This window comes from Panthera tigris, chromosome A3 (assembly GCF_018350195.1).
Source record: "Panthera tigris isolate Pti1 chromosome A3, P.tigris_Pti1_mat1.1, whole genome shotgun sequence".
NCBI classification, from domain to species: domain Eukaryota; kingdom Metazoa; phylum Chordata; class Mammalia; order Carnivora; family Felidae; genus Panthera; species Panthera tigris.
The window spans coordinates 21,743,394-21,762,110 of record NC_056662.1 but is presented as its reverse complement, the minus strand read 5'-3'; the positions used below and the strand labels follow the sequence as shown (position 1 = coordinate 21,762,110).

The window sequence follows — 18,717 nt, the reverse complement described above, 5'->3', positions numbered from 1 at the left end:
TCGTTTGTCTTGGGCCGGTTGGCAGTGCATTTGTGCTGCTCAGGTGAGGCTGAGGTTGGTGGGTTTTCAGTTGCTCTAAAGGAATTTATTATGTAAGTTTCTGGATCCTATCACTTTTATCCCTCCCCATTTCTATTAATGAATGTCTTCACCTGCGTTTGTATTTGTTCCCAAGCAAAATTCATTTGTTCATCTTTTCGCTGGATGTTTATTGAGTGCTTGGTATATTCTGGACTCTGGGAATGGGGTATATAGCAGTGAGCAAGACCGACAGAGTCTGCTTTTGTGGAGCTCAAATCCAGTGTAGGGAGAAGCAGTAAAGAAACCGGCAAGCCGGTAGCGATTCTCTGTTACATAAAGAATTAAAATAGAATGGTGTGATGTACGATGACTGGGAAGTCACGTTAGGTTAGATAGTCAGGGAAGGCCTCAGTGTGGGATGACAAGAGGAAACCAGCCGTTCAGAATGACCGAGGGCAAGGTGGGACAAGTGCAAAGGACCTAAGGCAGGAATGAGCTCGACAGATTCGAGGAGCAGAAAACTGGTCGAGCACAGCTGGGGCGAGAGGAGAGAGCGCAGTTAGGGCCAGATTTCCTCCGGGTTTTGTGGGCCTTGGTAGGGAGTCGGGGTGGAATTGGCAGTGTGAAGGGGAGTGACTGGAGGATCGCAAGCAAGGGAGTAGTAACATAGTCTGACCTAACATTTTAGGAAGACCACTCCTGGGACACTGAACCTGGAGGGAGCAAGAGCGGAAGCTAAAATATCACCGGATAGGTGGTAACGGGCATAAATTTTGTGTTCTGACCATATTACCATATGCAACCTCCAGACTTACTTCTTGATCAAGATTCAGTGGATGTGGGAGGTTTTTTCTTAGTTTTTTAAATACGACGCTTCCAGAACTCAGAGTAGATACAAAATTTTACTCCATACTCTTAGGAAAGCTTATTGGCAGACTATCCAAGAGAGAAAGGGAATCCTTCAGACCTTCTCATCTGCCCTTTATTTTTTTCTTTTGTCCTTTTCTCTTGTATCCATCTTCCCTGGTCAAGAGGAAAAGGATCTGATCATGTCCTTGGACTTTGTCAGAGTAGGACCCGTGGAATATTGTTCAGGAGACCTCCTAACGAGCAGAAGTAACCAGTGACTTACCAGAAGACGTCAGGCTGAAGACAGTCCTGATTTCCAAGGCCAGGGTTGCTCTGGCTGACACTTTCATCCCTGACCAGGGTTTGTTTTTCGTTTCAGGGTTTAGTCACAGGTAAAATTGACGTGATGGTGGTAGACCCAAGGGGCTGGAAGGAGTAAGACGGAATGCCGATTTGTGCTTCTTAAGGTGATATCCAGAGCTATGCATAATATAAATATTTTTCCAAGGGTTTGCTGAGCTAAATGTATTTCGACTGCTTTGACCCTTCTACAATCAGGTAAAATTGCATTTAACCCGGCTCCACATAAAGTTTCATACTTTGCAAGCTTGAAAAGCCTGCCTGTTAGAAGTTAGATTTCTGTAGCAAAAAAGAAAAAAAGGAAAAAAAGATTTTCCTCCAGCCAAATACCCACTGTCCGGAACCATTCCGTTCTGGGACTTGAATGCGTTGCTTACTGCCACTGTCCCCCACACCATTTTCCAGACAGCAGAGATGGGAAACATGATGAAGAGTCAAGGAAAGGAGGAGAAATAAAGCAGATAAAGCAGCAATAAGCAATTGAAACGGGTGAAGCTGTTTGCAGAACCGACAAGAATGTGATACCCAGTGGATTTGCAGTGTCTGCTGCTTTAGGATTGAGGGAGATTTTAAGTCAATCAGGGTGATTTAGGGAAAAACAAACTGTGACATGGTTCATATTTCCCCCCCAGATGTTTTTCTGTTTCCTGTCACATACACTGCAATTGTCCAATTAATTAAGGAAAACCTTGCAGTGGATTTCTTTGGTGAAGCTTTTGCTGGCTGTGAGATTTGAGAGGAAGATTGCATATCTGCTTGGGATAAGAGGGGAAAACGGCTCATTCTGGTATTTACGGGCACCCTCACTCAATTCTGGCAGCAGTGTCTTCTCAGATCTGCAGCTAGTGTCTTTCGTTGTTCTTCACACCATCAAGGGACGAAAGGGGAGAAACTCTACTTCGTTTGCGATTCAGGTTCACAGATTACTCAATAATTTCAGCTTTTTCCCCCCTTGCCAGATGCTTCCTTTAAGCGTCACCGAGAAAGAGTAAAGAGGCCTTATTTCAAGATCTGTCCTTCTTGCCGTTGTTGCATCCTTGGGTCGCAGGGTGCCCTATTCACAAGTGCTCAGGGAAGTGTCAGTCTCTCTCCTTTCTTTTCCCCTCCCCAAAGCGACAGGGTGTGGTGGGGAAAAAAGAGAGGCATAGAGTCAGTCACTTCTGCCACAAGCTTTGTGACTTTGGTTAGGCTGGCTGGTTAACCTCTCTGGACGTTTGTTTGCTCACCTGTGAAAGCTATGAGGATTACCTGAGAGTAAATGGAGCAAGTTATAGAAAAACCTGATTGCAGTACACAGAGGGAGTGTTTTGTCAGTTTATGTGAATTTAGCAAAATGACGGAGTGTCTGCCTATTACGGCATTGCTCTCCACTTGGAAGAGTAGACCGAGATGAGTCAGGGTTGAGTGGCTGCCTTCGAAGAACCGGAGTTTTTCTTGGTTTTTCTTGATATTCATATCAAATAGTGAATGATCAGATATCAGAAGGGGTAAAGAGCTAGATTCAGACTCTCTACTGTAGGGGCGCCTGGGTGGCTCAGTCAGTTAAGTGTCCGACTTCAGCTCAGGTCATGATCTCGAGGTTCGTGAGCTTGAGTCCCCCCCTCCCGTCGGGGTCTGTGCTGACAGCTCAGAGCCTGGAGCCTGCTTCGGATTCTGTGTCTGCCTCTCTCTCTGCCCCTCCCCTGCTTGCTGTCTCTCTCTCTCTCTCTCAAAAATAGATAAACGTTAAAAAACAACAATAACAACAACTCTCTACTTAATTTTTGATCCAGACCCAGGGTAAGACATGCCACATAGTTTTATTTAATCTTTATAACTTATTCCCATTTCCTAAGTGAGGAAACTGAGGCAGTGAGAGAGAGGATATGCCACGGGTATACAGCAGGTTTTATCTTCCTGTACATGTACAGGCTTACTTACTGACTACTAATTAGAAATTTACTACCGGATGAATTCTCACTTCTTGATTACGAGGAGTTTCCTTAGTTACTTTCCTTGGTGTGCATCAGGGTTGCCCAAGGACCGTCTCCCTAAGAGTACAGATTGTGCAGGGAGTAGCATGAAGTAGTGTCAGCATTATTTCACCAAAGAAGGAAGCTTGGTCTTTGCTTTTCTTTTGCCACTGCTCAGTAGCTGTTTGGTCTTGGCTAAGTTGATAATCTCTCTGAATAGCAGCTCTGTGATGTGGCTACTGAAAGTTTCCTATAAGGTTGCGTGAAACAAATGAGAAATTTAATTGCTGTCTTATGCCCTAAATGTAATAAAATGTGAGACATTTTATTATGTTAATACTCTTCTCAAGAAGGAATTAGAAATTCATCAGAAGGAATAGTTTCATTAGAGCTTAGCATAGAACATTAGGAATGTTTTGAGTTCAACCGTAAATTGAGGTCAGTGTAAATTATGGCAAGTAAACCTCCCAGTTAAACACCTCTTGGTGCTGTGGTCTAGAAACAGACTTTTGACTTGAACAAACTACGGACCTGACTTAAGAAGGGACTTTTGCCAGGTGTTTGTTTAAATACCACAGAGAGGTAGAAAGAGGACCGGACTTGATTTCGGAAGGCCTAGGTTCAGGTGCTGGCGCCGCCACTCACCAACTCTGTAACCTTGAATTCTACTTTGTCTCCTTAAGCTTTGATTTACTCGTCCTAAGTTCAGGATAATGGTGCCCGCCCTTTCTTTGCCTGGGGGTCATTTCAAGACTCAGAGGGATAATGGGACAGGAGAGCACACTGTAAACCATAGGTGGCCGATTAGTTCTTTCGTTCATGCGGGTGAGAAGTGAGGATGGGAATGGGAACATTTGGGGGACTGTATTGTGACATGTATCCCTGTCTCCTCTTGCTTCCTTGTTGCTGAAGGTGGATGGGCAGGTGGTAGCGCTGCTTGTGCAGAATCTGGAGCGCCTGGATGAGTCTGTGAAAGAAGAGGCAGACGGTGTCCACAACACTCTAGGTGAGGGGCAGGTGACCGCTGATCCTGAGACGCTGTTTGTTCTGGGGCTTGGTGCTCATTTCCCTTCTTCCTTCATAATCGAGTCAACAGCAGGTGTTTTCTTTCCTTCTGCTCCCAGACTGCCTTTCCCGAAATGAAGACCCTTGTGTAAATTTCATATAACTGCAGCTCTGGTTTGGCTTGCAGGTAATAAAAGCAGAAATCCACTAAGTAGATAACCTTCCTGGACAAAAACTGGCTCCTTTTAGCAGCGCTTTGCTTTTTTATTTTTATTTTTTTAGCTTTAGAACATGTATTTTACCATTTTTAAGCCCTGTATGTTGGTTTTTCTTCCTACTTTCCTTCAGTGAGACTACAAACTTTGGAACTGTCTTTATAAGACAGTTTATTTGAAAAAGAGTTAAGTGTTTGTCTTTTTATGTGTAGCTTACCACGTAAACTGATTGAAATACTGCTGTTAACTTGCATGCACCTTCATCAGTGTTAGTTTAAGTGGACTCTTCTGCAGTATTTCCCTTCCTCCTCCTCGAATCTCCCAGCTCTTTCTCCCTGTAAAGTTGTTGGACCATTAGCCTATTTAAAATTGTGCTTTTGCAGGATGCCTGGGTGGCTCAGTGGGTTAAGCGTCCAACTTTGGCTCAGGTCATGATTTCACGGCTTGTGAGTTTGAGCCCTGCACCGGGCTCTGTGCTGACAGCTCAGAGCCTGGAGCCTGCTTCAGATTCTGTCTCCCTCTCTCTCTGCCCCTGTCCTGCTGGTTCTTTCTCTCTCTCAAATATAAATAAACATTAAAAAAATTTTTTTTGATGTTAAATAAAATTGTGCTTTTGGGTAGTCCTCCTTATCACTAGTCATGTCTTATTAAAAAATAAAAAACAAAACAATGGTGACATATCTTTAAGCAGAGCTTGAGAAATAAATGAGGCCCAGCTGAAGCAGAAATTTTGATGAGGTCAGATTTTTCTCTCAGCTCTTTTTGTCTTCCACAGATTTCTCTCGTAGTTTTATATTCTCTTCTGTGACCATTATCATAAAGAAGAGGGGAGGCATAGCACCTAGGGAGTAAGAGAAGAGAGAACACAATAATCTGTAACTTGGGGGTTGGCTTTAGTCTAGAGCTAGAATTTGGCATTGCCATCTGTTAGCCTAGTACTGGATTTTGCTGAATAGTTTATCAGAAGTTTTAACTGACTGTTAACAAAAAAGGGGCTTGGTATAATGGAAAAAGCACCAGGCTGGCAGTCTATAGAGATCTGTGTAGTTTCAGCTTCGTCACCCACCAGCAGCCCAGGAGATTTATCCCTCTCTCATTTATTGAGCACCTGCTGTCTGTGGGGCACTGTGCTAGGCACTGGGGTAGATTAAAGAGGAATTTGGCATGGTCCTACTCCTGAAGAAGCAGACTGATGGGAAAGCCTTGAACAGAAAGGAAAGGCAATACAGGGTGAGAAATGGTATAATAGGAGTCAGTGCAGAGCAGTATGGAAGTAGGGGAGGGTTTGCAAAGGTAGCTGATTGGAGCTAAATATGAAGACGGGTGCATTTTGACAGAGAAATGAGAGAAGGGCCTTTGAGTGGGAGAGAGTCACTTGCAAAGCCATGAAAGGGCTTGGGCTTTGGAGAAAGAGTAGAAATGGACTGTGGCAGTAGTGGGAGAGGACACGGAGGCAGGGGTTTGCCCAGATCATGGAAGACCTTGTAAACCAAGGCAAGATGATTGGATTTTACTCTGGTGGGCAGCAGGAAGCCATCTAAAGCGCAAGCAGAGGAATGAGGTAAGGGCATAGAAGATTAATATGAAGGAGTTGGCTTTCCTAGAAAGTAACCTAGGGTATTGCGGTGATCCTCGTCTCTCAGGGATCTTGTTGCTACTCTGCTTCCGTGACTTTGTATTCCATTCCCTGAGGGGGTGGCCCACTGAGTCTTTAACTTGCCACAGGCGAGGCTGACAGGGGCAGAGGAGTGAGGAAGAATGTAAGAGGCATAGTGATTTCTTCAGCCCTTTCTCCTTCAAAACTCAGACCTGATGTGTTCTGGGCATTGGGTTAGAGAACCTGGAACTAACTCTGTCTCCTTTATAATAGTAACATAACCTGGGTTATGGAGCAGAAGGGGCCCTGAAGGAAGTGAAAGCATTGGATGTGTTAGAATGGAACTATAGGGGATTTTTTTTTTTTTTTAAGTGTCCTTTTTTAGTATCGTAGTCATGTAATAACTTTATTTTCCTTTGGCCTCCTAAGTTTTAATTTTTCTATTAGGCAGCAATTTGGCTGTTGTAAAAGATAGCAGGACCAATTATATTTGCTTCCGCGTACCTGACAGTTAACTCTGCCAGCATGGCCTTTTCCCTCTATGCATATTATTGTGTTCAATTAAGATCATGCTTGCTTCCCTTGTAATGTCCAGAGAAAGAGGACTGAAAATGAATGACTCTGGAAAGGCAGAGATTCTGAATTCACCATCCCTGGATTTTTTTCTAAGGCTTCTTACCTAGTCCCCTGTCCCTTCAGTTACAGGTCTCCGGGACACCAGCACAGTGAGCACTGAGAAGGCCTTCCTAGGCAGATACACACCTTTCTCTGTGTCCTGCTCTGGTGTTGTTCCCTATTAGCACAGAACGTCTATCGCTTATTTCTTTCTGTGAATTTCATCATTTTTAGTTACACGTTTTACTTGCAACATAACCTAAAAAAAAAAAAAAAAAAAAAAAAAAGCAAACCCATAGCATCTCCCTGGTTAATCTAGAAGTGACAACACGGGCATCTGGCTGGGAGGCATACAGGAAGTGGGAAGAGGAATATGGTGCCTGTCGTGGGAAGGGCGGCAAGCTTGTTGCAGACGGAAACGTCATTGCCCTCCCTGATGACTGCTGTCCGTCTCCCTGCAGCTATTGTGGAAAACATGGCAGAGTTCCGGCCTGAGATGTGTACGGAGGCCGCCCAGCAGGGTCTTCTGCAGTGGCTGTTGAAGAGGCTGAAGGTAAGTTTGGCCTTGTGGGACTGCAGCTCCAGAACCTCTCTTCGCTCTGGGCGTGGCTCAGGCCAGGTCACTGGCACAGATTTTTATCCCTTTGCTGTGTGATCTCCTTTGGGAATCTTTTGGGATCCCTCGCCCCTTTCTTTGCTTCTCCTCTTTTTGTTTCAAGAGAAAAGCCTTTAAAGGTAGCCTTTTAATACCTCTGAAAATAATACAAACATTTTTTTTAATGTTTATTTACTTTTGAGACAGAGACAGAGTGTGAACGGGGGAGGGGCAGAGAGCGAGGGAGACACAGAATCCGAGGCAGGCTCCAGGCTCTGAGCCGTCAGCACAGAGCCGGACGCGGGGCTCGAACTCACGGACCGCGAGATCGTGACCCGAGCCGAAGTCAGACACTCAACCGACTGAGCCACCCAGGCGCCCCAATAAACATTTTATAAATACAAATAAATTCACTGGTACAGAAAGCATAAAACTGGAGGTAAAATCTCCCTTCAGCAGATTCCTTCTGGTTCCACTTCCCAGAGGCAGCCACTGTTAACAATATTCTCTCTCTCCTTTCCTGTACACACATTTTGTGTGTATAGGAGTGTGTGGGTGTGTTTCACAAACAGAATTTTACAATATTTTATTTTGCAGGTTGTTTTTTTTTCAGTGAACTAATAGCTGCCTAGTATTCTGTTTTATGCATATACCAAAATTAGTTTAATCATTCCCCTTTTTATGACAGTTTTTCACTGTTGTATAACAATTTTTCACTGTCACAAGCAGTGCTGCAGTGAATATTCTCATATACACAGACACATTTTTTTCTTGCACACTTATGTTAGTTTATCTGTAGGATCAATTCCTAGAAGTTGAATTGACAGATCGAAGGATATGTTCACTAACACATCTGGTGGGCATTGCAAAGTTGTCCTGCATAAAGGCTGCCTCACTGACTTGAGAGTGTCTGTTTCCCTTAGCAACATTGGGTACTATCAAACTTAAAATGTTACTCATCTGCTACATGAAAACTGGTATTTTATTTTATTTTGGAGTTTTAAAATCATGGCAAGAATATTGGCTTCCACTTGTTTATTAGCCATTTATATTCATTTCTTTCAGCTTACTATTTAAATTTTTTTTTTTAATGTTTTATTTAGTTTTGAGAGAGAGAGAGAGAGAGAGAGAGAGAGCGAGCGTGCAAGCTGGGGAGGGGCACAGAGAGGGAGATACAGAATCCGAAGCAGGCTCCAGGCTCTGAGCTGTCCACACAGAGCCCGACTCGGGGCTCGAACTCACGAACCGTGAGATCATGACCTGAGCCGAAGTTAGACACTCAACTGAGTGAGCCACCCAGGGGCCCCATCTTTCAGCTTACTATTTATATCCTTTGTTCGTGTTTATATTTCTGTTGAATCTCTTACTCTTTCCTTATGAGCATAGTCCTTTTGACTATCTTTTTAACAATTAGTGGTGTCCCATGGAGTAAATGAGCAACAAGAGGGGCAAGGGCTTCTTTGAAAAGAGTAGTTTTAACCAAAGGTGTGATGAGAGGCAGTTTGGGACTGCTTATATGGTCCTCGGGCAAGCAAGGATTCCCAGTTTCTCTGAGAAGGAGGCATTCGTTCATAGACAGAATGATTCTCTAATATTCAGAGTGTGCTTTGCTGTGCTTTAGAGTGTCACAGAGATCCAGAAAGTCTGAGGTACATCACGTCAGATTTACTCCCCGCTGTCTTGGCGGGGCTCAGGAAGAATGTTCCGCTTACGATAGCGTATGCCCCATGATTACCCCTCTTTCTGACCATCTAAGTCTTCCCTAGTCCTACTTATTTAACCATCTGTTCCCATGGAAATCTATAACATGGACTTCTGTAACATGACCCGAGGGTATTCAGCTAGCCCAGATCCTACCGTCAGTGGGTCTGGGCACGTTTGCCTGGCAGAGTATAAACTCAGTATGCGGTTCAGTAGATTGCAACTCCCTCCACACACACGCACGTACGTGTACACGCACCCGTGCACAACGACACACCCTTACCTTCCTTTCAGGAAAAAAAAATCAGGTCTGGTTAATTCATGCATTGTCATCTTTTAACTTCCTTTTGACTTTTTCTCATGAGCCTGAATGCCTTCCGAGTTTAGGACTGGACTTATTTCCCCATCTTTCCTCAACATTCAACACATTTTTATTCTCCAAAGCCTTAATACATCTTGGGAGTGAGGAGTGGAGGGGAGGAACAGAGTCGAGGAGATGGGGTAGATGGCAAGGACTGGAGTTGTTGGTAGGGTGGCCGTAGGTGAGAGCGCCAAACTTTTGGATTACAGAATAATCCGATAGCTTTTGTCTCCGAGGTCAAGACTAGTTTTTTTCCAGTTCCTTGAGACTTGGTACTGCTTCAGGGATCCTTCCTTAAACCAGAGTGTCAGGCCTCCTCTGCCCTTCGAAAAGCGTTGAAACTTGCCAGTCTTTTTTTGAATTGGTAACAGGAAGGAGAATTGAGACCTTTGGGGGTTTGGCTTGGATTCCATTTTCCTTATGAGAGTAATAGAGAGTCCCATTTGATAGTCTAGTAAGCTATTGACTGTTTCCTTTTAGGCATAGTGTTTTTGTAATCCTCGGGGCATAAATAGCCATGTTGCTGTCTCTAAAACAGTTTTTCAAGGTTTCAGGGTATCTAAACATTAAAATGCTATTTGGTTATTTTATTAGTAGGCAAGTGCCCTTAGAAAAATTCTGTGTTTCCCAGAACATTAATAAGAGAGAATCTTGCTTAAGGGTGAGGCCAGCAAGAAGGCATATTTTTATAAAAACAATGCCTTGCTCTTTTTCCTCATAATCTGGGAGAGTGCTTGTTAAAATCTTCACCATCGTAAACATATTGAATCTGAATGCCGGACCTAGAGCTTGATTTTCACCAGTGGAGCTCTAAAAAATTAGACATTTCTAGACTCATTGTCTGAGTCTCTGTCTTCTCTGTCTCTGTTTGAGGGAAGTTCCACCTGTGATTCTAATGGACAACCCTCACTAATACCCTCTGCTCTCTGGAGATGTGAACATTTTCATTACCTGTTTTTATTCTGCACTACTCCTGGACTGATTTAAAACTCCATTTTCAGTGTGCTATTCCCTATCAAGAATCTCCCTCTACACAGTCCTGATGCCCTTTACATCAGATCGCACCTTCTCTACCTACTTACAAAGGCCCCTTACGGCCCCTGGTTGGCTCAGCCTGTTAAGCGTCCAACTTTTGATTTCAGCTCAGGTCATGATCTCGCAGTTTGTGAGTTTGAGCCCTGCATCAGGCTCTCCACTGTCAGTGCGTGGGATTCTCTGTCTCCCTCTCTCTCTGCCCCTCCCCTGCTCTCTCTCTTGCTCTCTCTCAAAAATAAATAAACATTAAAAAAAATTAAAAGAAAAGAAAATGCCCCTTATGCCTGGCCTAGTCTGACTTTTTCATTTCTCAGTTTTTTTTTTAATTTTTTTTTTTTTTAATGTTTATTTATTTTTGAGACAGAGAGAGACAGAGCATGAACAGGGGAGGGGCAGAGAGAGAGGGAGACACAGAATCTGAAACGGGCTCCAGGCTCTGAGCTGTCAGCACAGAGCCCGACGCGGGGCTTGAACTCACGGACCGTGAGATCATGACCTGAACTGAATTCGGACGCTTAACCGACTGAGCCACCCCGGCGCCCCTCATTTCTCAGTTTTTAAATTGTTGGCCTTATTACCTTTCAGACAGACATCTTTTTTACTGTGCCCCTGCTCTGCAAAGGTCAGAATTATTTTGACCTCTGTATCCGTCTTTGATCATGGTCCTCCCTCTACCAGGAATGACTTCTGTCTTCCCTTATATACTTCTCAGTTATACACAGCCTTCATTAACCACTTTAAATCCCTACTCTTCCATGTAGCTGCCATCATTTTTAGGACTGAAAGGAAATTTATAACTTCTATTGCAGATTAAAAAAAAAAAAAGTCGAGACTTATATAGAGATTAAGTGCCTTGCCCAACTTCATACAGCTAGTTAGAGATAGAGCTGGAATTAAACCCGTGAGTCCTGACTTTCTCCACGTACCCTTTACATGGCACTACTTTGCCCCCAGCCCATCCCATGCTTTCTTTTCTGAATATCAACCGTTTCACTTTTTCTATGCTGGTTCTCTTACGAGAGTTAGCAGATCTGTGTTCTAACATGTGCCTATAACTATGACATTTCTCCTCATGAAGCATCTTTTTTCCAGCACCTGGCGGACTTTCATATTGTATGTGCTCACTGTCTTTCTTTAAATAGCCTTCGACTCTTTAAAAGCAAGGACTGTGTTGTGTCTCCATCATATTTGCAACTCCACCCAGTTGTTCTCAAGGTGTGGTTCGCAGCCAGGCCCAGGGATGTCAGAATCACCTGGCAACTTGTTAGAAATGCAGATTCTTGAACCTACCCCTTGACCCCCTGAATCCGCCCATCTTGGGGTGGACTGGCCATCTGTTTTAACAAGCCCTCCAGGTGATCTGAATGCCTGCCAACGTCTGAGAACCACCCTCCTGGAATACTTCTATTTACACTGCTTGTTAAACCTTGCTGTTTAACTGATCATCCCATATTGATTCAGTAGTCTTTGAGTAATTCTTCAGTGAGTGGCACCTTGGTGAGTCTGCTTTTTGTACTGGTAGCCTAGCAGTATATAGAGATACTCATAGATTTCTTCACTGAATGAAATGTCACTAATTTGTGCTAATGAGGATGGAACCCATTGCAGATGATTGCATTAAATGGTTTAGCAGGTGAGCAGATAACAGGAGTGAGAGAGATTGCTTTACAGTTCATTTTTGTGGGGAATACAGATTCATTAGGATATTGTGTACCCTTGAAAATAACCCCAAAACCCAAAGTTTTATTTTTTTTCTTTTCTAAAGAAGCAAAATTAAGATTCTCTTTGGTCTCCCGGTTAAATCAGCGTTTCAGAAATAGTTGCAACATTCAGTGTATGAGGCTAATGAATTGAGAATCGGCTGCATTATACTACATGCACAGCTGGTTGATGGGAAGTTCTTAGCCTCCTGTGACCAGGAGTTGGGATTTTACAGGGCACAGTCTGCTTCAACAGTTGCACGGGGCTGTAGATGTGTCTGAACCTGCCCCGTGTACCAGGTACCAGGTACCAGAGGTGAGCTGTGGAAGTAACCTGCAACTTCTGGCTGCGGGTGGTAGCATAATTGTACTTTCCAGAAAAGCAGCAGCTCGCAAAAAGGTGAAGTTTAATTTTATTCAAAGCTAGTACATGCTGAGTCCAAACCTATGCTTGACTCTGTAATTACTCTGACAGCTAAAAGATTTAGGATCACCAGGCTCCTGGATAGCAGAGTCCAGAAGCTTCAAGTCCCTTTGGCTAACTTTGCAAACTCCAAAAGACTATACCCACTAAATGAACCTCTCCTTTCTCCTGATTTTGACTGAATGTCCTTGTAATTTGGCAGTTTGATATTTTGTAAACTTGGAGGCCATCATCTCTGGCTGAGATTTAAATAGAAATAAAACTTCCTTGGTGATTTTTGACTTTGGCCACACATGGAAGATGAGTTAAATTCCCTCCTTCCCACCTGGCCCACGGTTTCCCACACTTTCCTTTATTTCTTTTCCACAAGATTAAAATACTTGGTTGTCATCCTCATCACCGTGAAGTTTTCCCCATCCGATGGGAATGCCGTTTGTGAGCTGTTCACTAGGTGGAAAGCATTATTCTAGATGCTTCACATACATCTTTTATTTTATTTTATTTTATTTTATTTTATTTTATTTTATTTTATTTAAAAAATTTTTTTAATGTTTATTCATTTTTGAGAGAGAACACAAGCAGGGGAGGGGCAGAGAGAGAGGGAGACGCAGAACCCGAAGCAGGCTCCAGGCTCCGAGCTGTCAGCACAGAGCCCGATGTGGGGCTCGAACTCATGAACCTTGAGGTCATGACCTGAGCCAAAGTCGGAGGCTTAACCGACTGAGCCACCCAGGCGCCCCTCATATATGTCATTTCTCATCCTCACAAACAGCCTTCCAAGTGGTGCTGCTGTCCCCAGTTACAGATGCGAAAGGCATTGCACAGAGGGGAGGTGATTGCCCAGACACCGTGGGAAGTACGTGGCAGAACCTGTGATACTGGGCCTGGATATCTCCAAAGCTTCCCCCTCTTGCCAGGTTACTTCCCAGCTGGTACCCCTTTCAGACTCTGAAGCATTTTAGGGCTCAGTGTTGGGGAGTCATGGGACCTGATCATTTTGACTTTCTGATTAGATTCCTTCTTCATGCCAGTTTTTGAAAGGACCTATATTTTAACAGAAAAAAGTGATGAAATTATGGTTTTGATTTTTAAAACTGTACTTTGGGCAAATTGGAAACTCCTTGAAGTGTCACAGCAAAAGCTAGAGATTTCCTGAGGGGGATTAGGAATTCTCAGTAGAGGGGAACACAGCTGTTTGGTGCCTGTGATGTATATGCTGGTTAATATAATCCAACCACCCCATGAGGAGATTATTACTTATTTTCACTTAACTTAAGAGAAATCAGGTAAGAAAGGCAGAGTAATTTGGCCAAGATCCCATAGCTGGTAACCATTAGAGCTGAGATTCTAACCTGGATATTTCTGATTCCAGTCAAAGAAAAGCTTCTAGTACCTACTGTATGTTAGGTACTTCCATATTACCCCATTTAATTCTCATAGTAATTCTCCTGAGAGGATTTATTTATTTATTATTTATTATTTATTTTTTACAGATAAGGGAACTTGAGACCGAGAGATGTTTCTTGGATCATAGGTGCCCCTCTCAGCTCATGATGCCCTTAATGTCTTAGGAATTTCGTTTTTACAGTGCCCCTATGCCAAAAAGGACCTAACAATCCTGTTTATTAAGTAGTTAGGTCCAAATAGTTTAATATGTATTTATGTCATAACAAATTAGTAGCCATACACAGGAATTAAAAGAAAAAATATTTTGGGGCGCCTGGGTGGCTCAGTCGGTTAAGTGTCTGACTGTTGGCTTTGGCTAAGGTCCTGATCTCGTAGTTTGTGGGTTCGAGTCCCCTGTCGGGCTCTGCAGTGGCAGCGTGGAGGCTGCTTGGCCTTCTCTCTCTCTCTCCCCACCCCTCCCCTGCTTGACACTCTAGCGTGTGTTCTGTTTCTCACTCTCTCTAAATAAATAAATAAACGCTTAAAAAAAAGAAAAATATTTTTATTTTAGACTTAAATGCCGCACTTACTAATAAGCGTGTGTACCTTCTGAGTAACTGCGCAACTTGTAAAACCTTGGAATTCAGTTGAACACCACCACCCTCATTCTGTTGCACATTGATTTTCACACAGTTCTTTTATTACAGCAACCACCAAAACCCAGCTTCACAAAGATAGGAGGTCATCAAAAGAGTGTACCTGGAGCTAGTAGTTAATTCAGTGTTCAACAGATGTCACCTGTCACCGTGCTTTCTTTCGAAATTTTAAAGAATCCTGCGGTGCCCCTGTGAATTCAGTTTGACACCCCAGGTACCTCGGCACACAGTTTGGGAACTACAGACTGTGTCGCATAGGTAGTACGTGCTCATGAGTCAAACTGAGGTGCATCGATCCTAGATTCCTGTTGTTCTTCTTCTTTTTTTTTTTTAACGTGACTGTATTACTTAATATAATTAATTTGAATTCAGCGTAATATCTTTAAATGCCGTAACAGTGGACAAGGTTCACATCTAATTCACCTGTGTGCTTTCATGTTCAGTTCTTTGTCTTGTGTTTAGCAGATGCCCAATAAATATTCATTGAAAAAAAAAGAGAAAACCTCCCCCTTATCTTGGAGACAGGATTTATAAAATCACAGAAAGGACAAGAGGCCTTGAAACCGCAGAAAGGCTAAGTATGATTCTAGTGGCCCCGTGTCTTTTGGCTTCTTTTAGTTAAGTGTATCTTGTTTCAAACAAGAACCCTGGCCCTTGAAAAGCTGCATATAACAAAGTTAGTGTGGCTTTAAATCATTTAAAATACCAATACTTGTAATTTAAATAATTCGAGTAAGTAATTTGATTAGCAAGTCCTTGATTCTGATAGAGATGCTCACCCTTGGCCTTTCACTTTTGTGTTTTGGTCTTTATAAAACTGCTTTCCTTAAAGTGAAACACACCTCAGATTGCATTTAAACTCTGGTTGTGTACTGAATTTCTTGAAAGAAGGCCTCAAGCTTGCCCAGGGAGCATACCTTGCAGTCAGTACACGTAAGACTTTGCATTTACAGATCTTTTAACCTGGGATGGTCGGCTTCCTGAAACGCTGTGGGGTGCACTAAGGCCTGACAAGGAAGACGTGCATAGAAAACTGAAAAGTTGCTGGGTGTTGCTTCATTAGGGGCCACTCTTCCTTCCTAAGTACAAAATCAATGTCCAAACAGCACTGCGAATAGCACTAAGGTGATGGAAGTGTTAGCTCCAAGACGAACACTTCCCCTGTCCTTTCCAGGTACAGAAATTATTTGTCATTTCAAAAACCTGGATAGCTAGCAAGGCTGCTGCTGATTAACAATTGTTGTCTGCGTGCCTGCATTTTAAGGATCAAGGGTACGGTAAATAAAAACACATCGATGAGGTTTGCTCTTCTCTGTGCACTTTTATGCAACGGTGCCTCGTTAATGGTGAGATATTTGAGTCTCGCTACCGAAGCAACGTGGTGGACAGCTGTAAAAGATAGTAGATATGTCCCCACTGAAACACCAAGTACCAGACCGTGCAGCGGGGAAGGAATTGTGGGTAGTAATTTGGGTGTTAAAATATTAACACATTTCTGCATTTTTAATGTGGTTTCCTTTTTAAATAGTAGGCAGATTATGGCACACGAGCAGATAGGTTTATGATTTCAAATTAAATTTTAAGCATTAAAAAAAAATCCAAAAGGAACTACTTTGTTATAAATGCATTCAACTAATCTAAACAAGAACCTGCTTTCTTTTCACCTTCTCTGATCATCCGTCGGCTAATTGATAGCCTGATTTTATGATTGTAATATGTGAACGAAGCTTCATAATGGATTTTAGTCTTAAGGGTTACAAACTTTCAATCATTCATCTAGTTCACAGTTGAGTATATACTATGTGCTAGACAGTCGTCTCTGGACTCACAGTGGGGAATCTGGGAAGGCTTCACTGAGGAGGTGACTTTCATACCTGGGCATTAGCAGTGAGAGAGCCATTGTGTACATCTGCCATTTATGGTTGTACTATGTAGTATTTGAGTCTGATCCCTTGAGAGCAGAGGCAGACTTTTCTTTTCTTTCCTTTTTTTTTTTTTTTTTTTTTTACCTTTAACCTGCCTTTTGGCTTTCTAAGTTCTACTTCCCCTGAACTTAGATCCTAGTTCTTGTGAACTAGGGGAGGGGAGCAAGGCCCCTTAACGTTTTTTTCTCATTTCTCCGATGTCCCCACAGGCAAAGATGCCTTTCGATGCCAACAAACTGTACTGTAGTGAAGTGCTGGCCATACTGCTCCAGGACAATGACGGTGAGGCTCCCTCTCGGTATTGATATTCTGTTAGGATAGGAGCCAGGCTTGTTTCAGATCATGACAGCAAGCTCTCTTGCCTTTGGCATCCCCTTGCTCTCCCTCTCGCGCTCTGTGCAGCTTTTGTACTCTGTCAAGCTGTATTGATTTTGTTTGCTGATGTATCAGTGTTAGACGGCTGTAAAATCTGACAGTTAGCTTCATTTTTTTTCTCCTTCTATTTTTTTTTCCCCTTTTAGAAAACAGGGAATTGCTTGGGGAGCTGGATGGAATCGATGTGCTTCTTCAGCAGTTATCCGTGAGTAATTCTTATGCTTCCTGTCTGCCATGAAGATACATGGCCTGCTTTAAATGGGAGGTGGAGCTGGAAATTGTGGGAAGAAAGAAGCCATGTGATGCGAGCCATATGGAGTATGTTGGCGGGTTTGAGGTTACATCGGAGCTACGTGGTTTGCCTCCTTTTCTTAGTCATTTGCTCTTTATGACCAGATATCACTGTGTATCTGCTTGGATTTCCCCCGTCTTCTGGTGTCTGTCAATCCAAAAGAAGTGTGCTTCCTGCTTAAGTGTGTGTTCTTGGGCCAAGAATACCGAATTATTTTGAGTTGACCCACGCCCAAGATTATTTACTTCCTTTCCTTTCCATCTGCCAGTAAAATGCATTCTATCCATTTAGAATCCACATAAGCTCAAGGAGTACAAGTTCCAGTGCAGTGGGACAGAGGTCACAGCGGAGGACAGGGAGGGACGTGGTACCGGAAGCTGGAATAAGACATTAGAAAATGCCATTTTCTCCTTGTAAGAAATGTAAATCTGGTTGAAATGTTGTTGTTCTGCCGGCATTCTGGAAATACTGTGAAGATGTCTTCTAACAAATCTCATCCGTGCTATTCCAAAACCAGGACTGAAAATAGATCATTTGGATAAAATCTTGAGTGTTGGGAGTGTCTGAGCTGTCAGTTTGCATACAGCTGCCGTCGTGGTGCCAGCAGCCGGAGTGGCTTGGCCTCCGCCCCAAAAAAGTAGAGCTTTGAAATGCGAATCTGTTTCCAGTTTTCTGGGAAGGTGCTTCGTCCTGTTCCTGCAAGATTGTTGTTCATTTTGTAGTAGGCTCTATGGGTACGCATATACTGTTAAAAAGGCTTTCCTCCTAACATGCCATATATCTCTGGCAGAGACAGGACTTCTGCTTTAAGCTGTTCCCATGACTTAGAGCCACAACTGCTGTGTGAAGGTAGTTCAATAGCCCCGATGGTGAGGAAACTCTTCCTAAGGCTGTGGTCGTTCTGGATTGTAGTTTCTTTTAGGTGTGCAATGGGCTGTGGGTGGGTTTTGGGAGGGCTTTGGAGGTAGCTGGCAAAGTGGTTTCTTGACCTGGATGGTGGTTTCAGCTATACGTGTCTTTTATGGAATTTTTTTACACCTGTGTTCTATTTCACAGTAAAAGGGTTTTGTTGTTGTGTTTTGTTTTGTTTTGTTTTGTTGTGTGTGTGTGTGTGTGTGTGTGTGTGTGTGTGTGTGTGTGTGTGTTTAATCTGGCTCCTTGAAACTATCAATCACTCATGGACCCAGTGGTCAGTTAAGTGTTTTGTTTTTTTGTGTGAACTGGTAGCTATTTAATACCTGTGAATCAGAAAGTTCAGTTTCTCTAAAATGGAAACTGATGCGAATTTTGTATGGCGAGCTTGTGTTTCTTCAGTTGTTGGGGTTATCGTGACAGGCAGGCTTTGGAAGTTGTCAAGCGCTGGCTGATGAAAGGACATTCTCTTATGACTCTGTGCTTTCTGATGTCTTTGCTTGACAGGTGTTTAAAAGGCACAATCCTAGCACAGCCGAGGAGCAGGAGATGATGGAGAATCTGTTTGATTCACTCTGTTCCTGCCTAATGCTCAGTTCCAATCGTGAGCGCTTCCTGAAGGGCGAGGGTCTTCAGCTGATGAACCTCATGCTCAGGTACGTTTCTTATCTCCTAGCACTCTGTCTTTTTTGTCCAGCTCCTCACTGTTGTCTGAATTCCAGATCCCGTACCTATGGTCTT

The 18,717-nt window shown here is 43.2% G+C and overlaps 1 protein-coding gene across 1 annotated transcript in view; it reads left to right on the top strand.

The window, feature by feature from the left end:
• Nucleotides 1-18,717, top strand: part of CTNNBL1 (catenin beta like 1) — a 161,746-nt gene that overhangs the window by 57,791 nt on the left and 85,238 nt on the right. Inside the window, exons 6-10 of the mRNA XM_015535519.2 lie at nucleotides 4,095-4,188; nucleotides 7,076-7,167; nucleotides 16,607-16,679; nucleotides 16,919-16,977; nucleotides 18,484-18,632. Of these exons, the coding sequence (XP_015391005.2) occupies nucleotides 4,095-4,188; nucleotides 7,076-7,167; nucleotides 16,607-16,679; nucleotides 16,919-16,977; nucleotides 18,484-18,632 (467 nt within the window). The remainder of the gene's footprint in view (nucleotides 1-4,094; nucleotides 4,189-7,075; nucleotides 7,168-16,606; nucleotides 16,680-16,918; nucleotides 16,978-18,483; nucleotides 18,633-18,717) is intronic.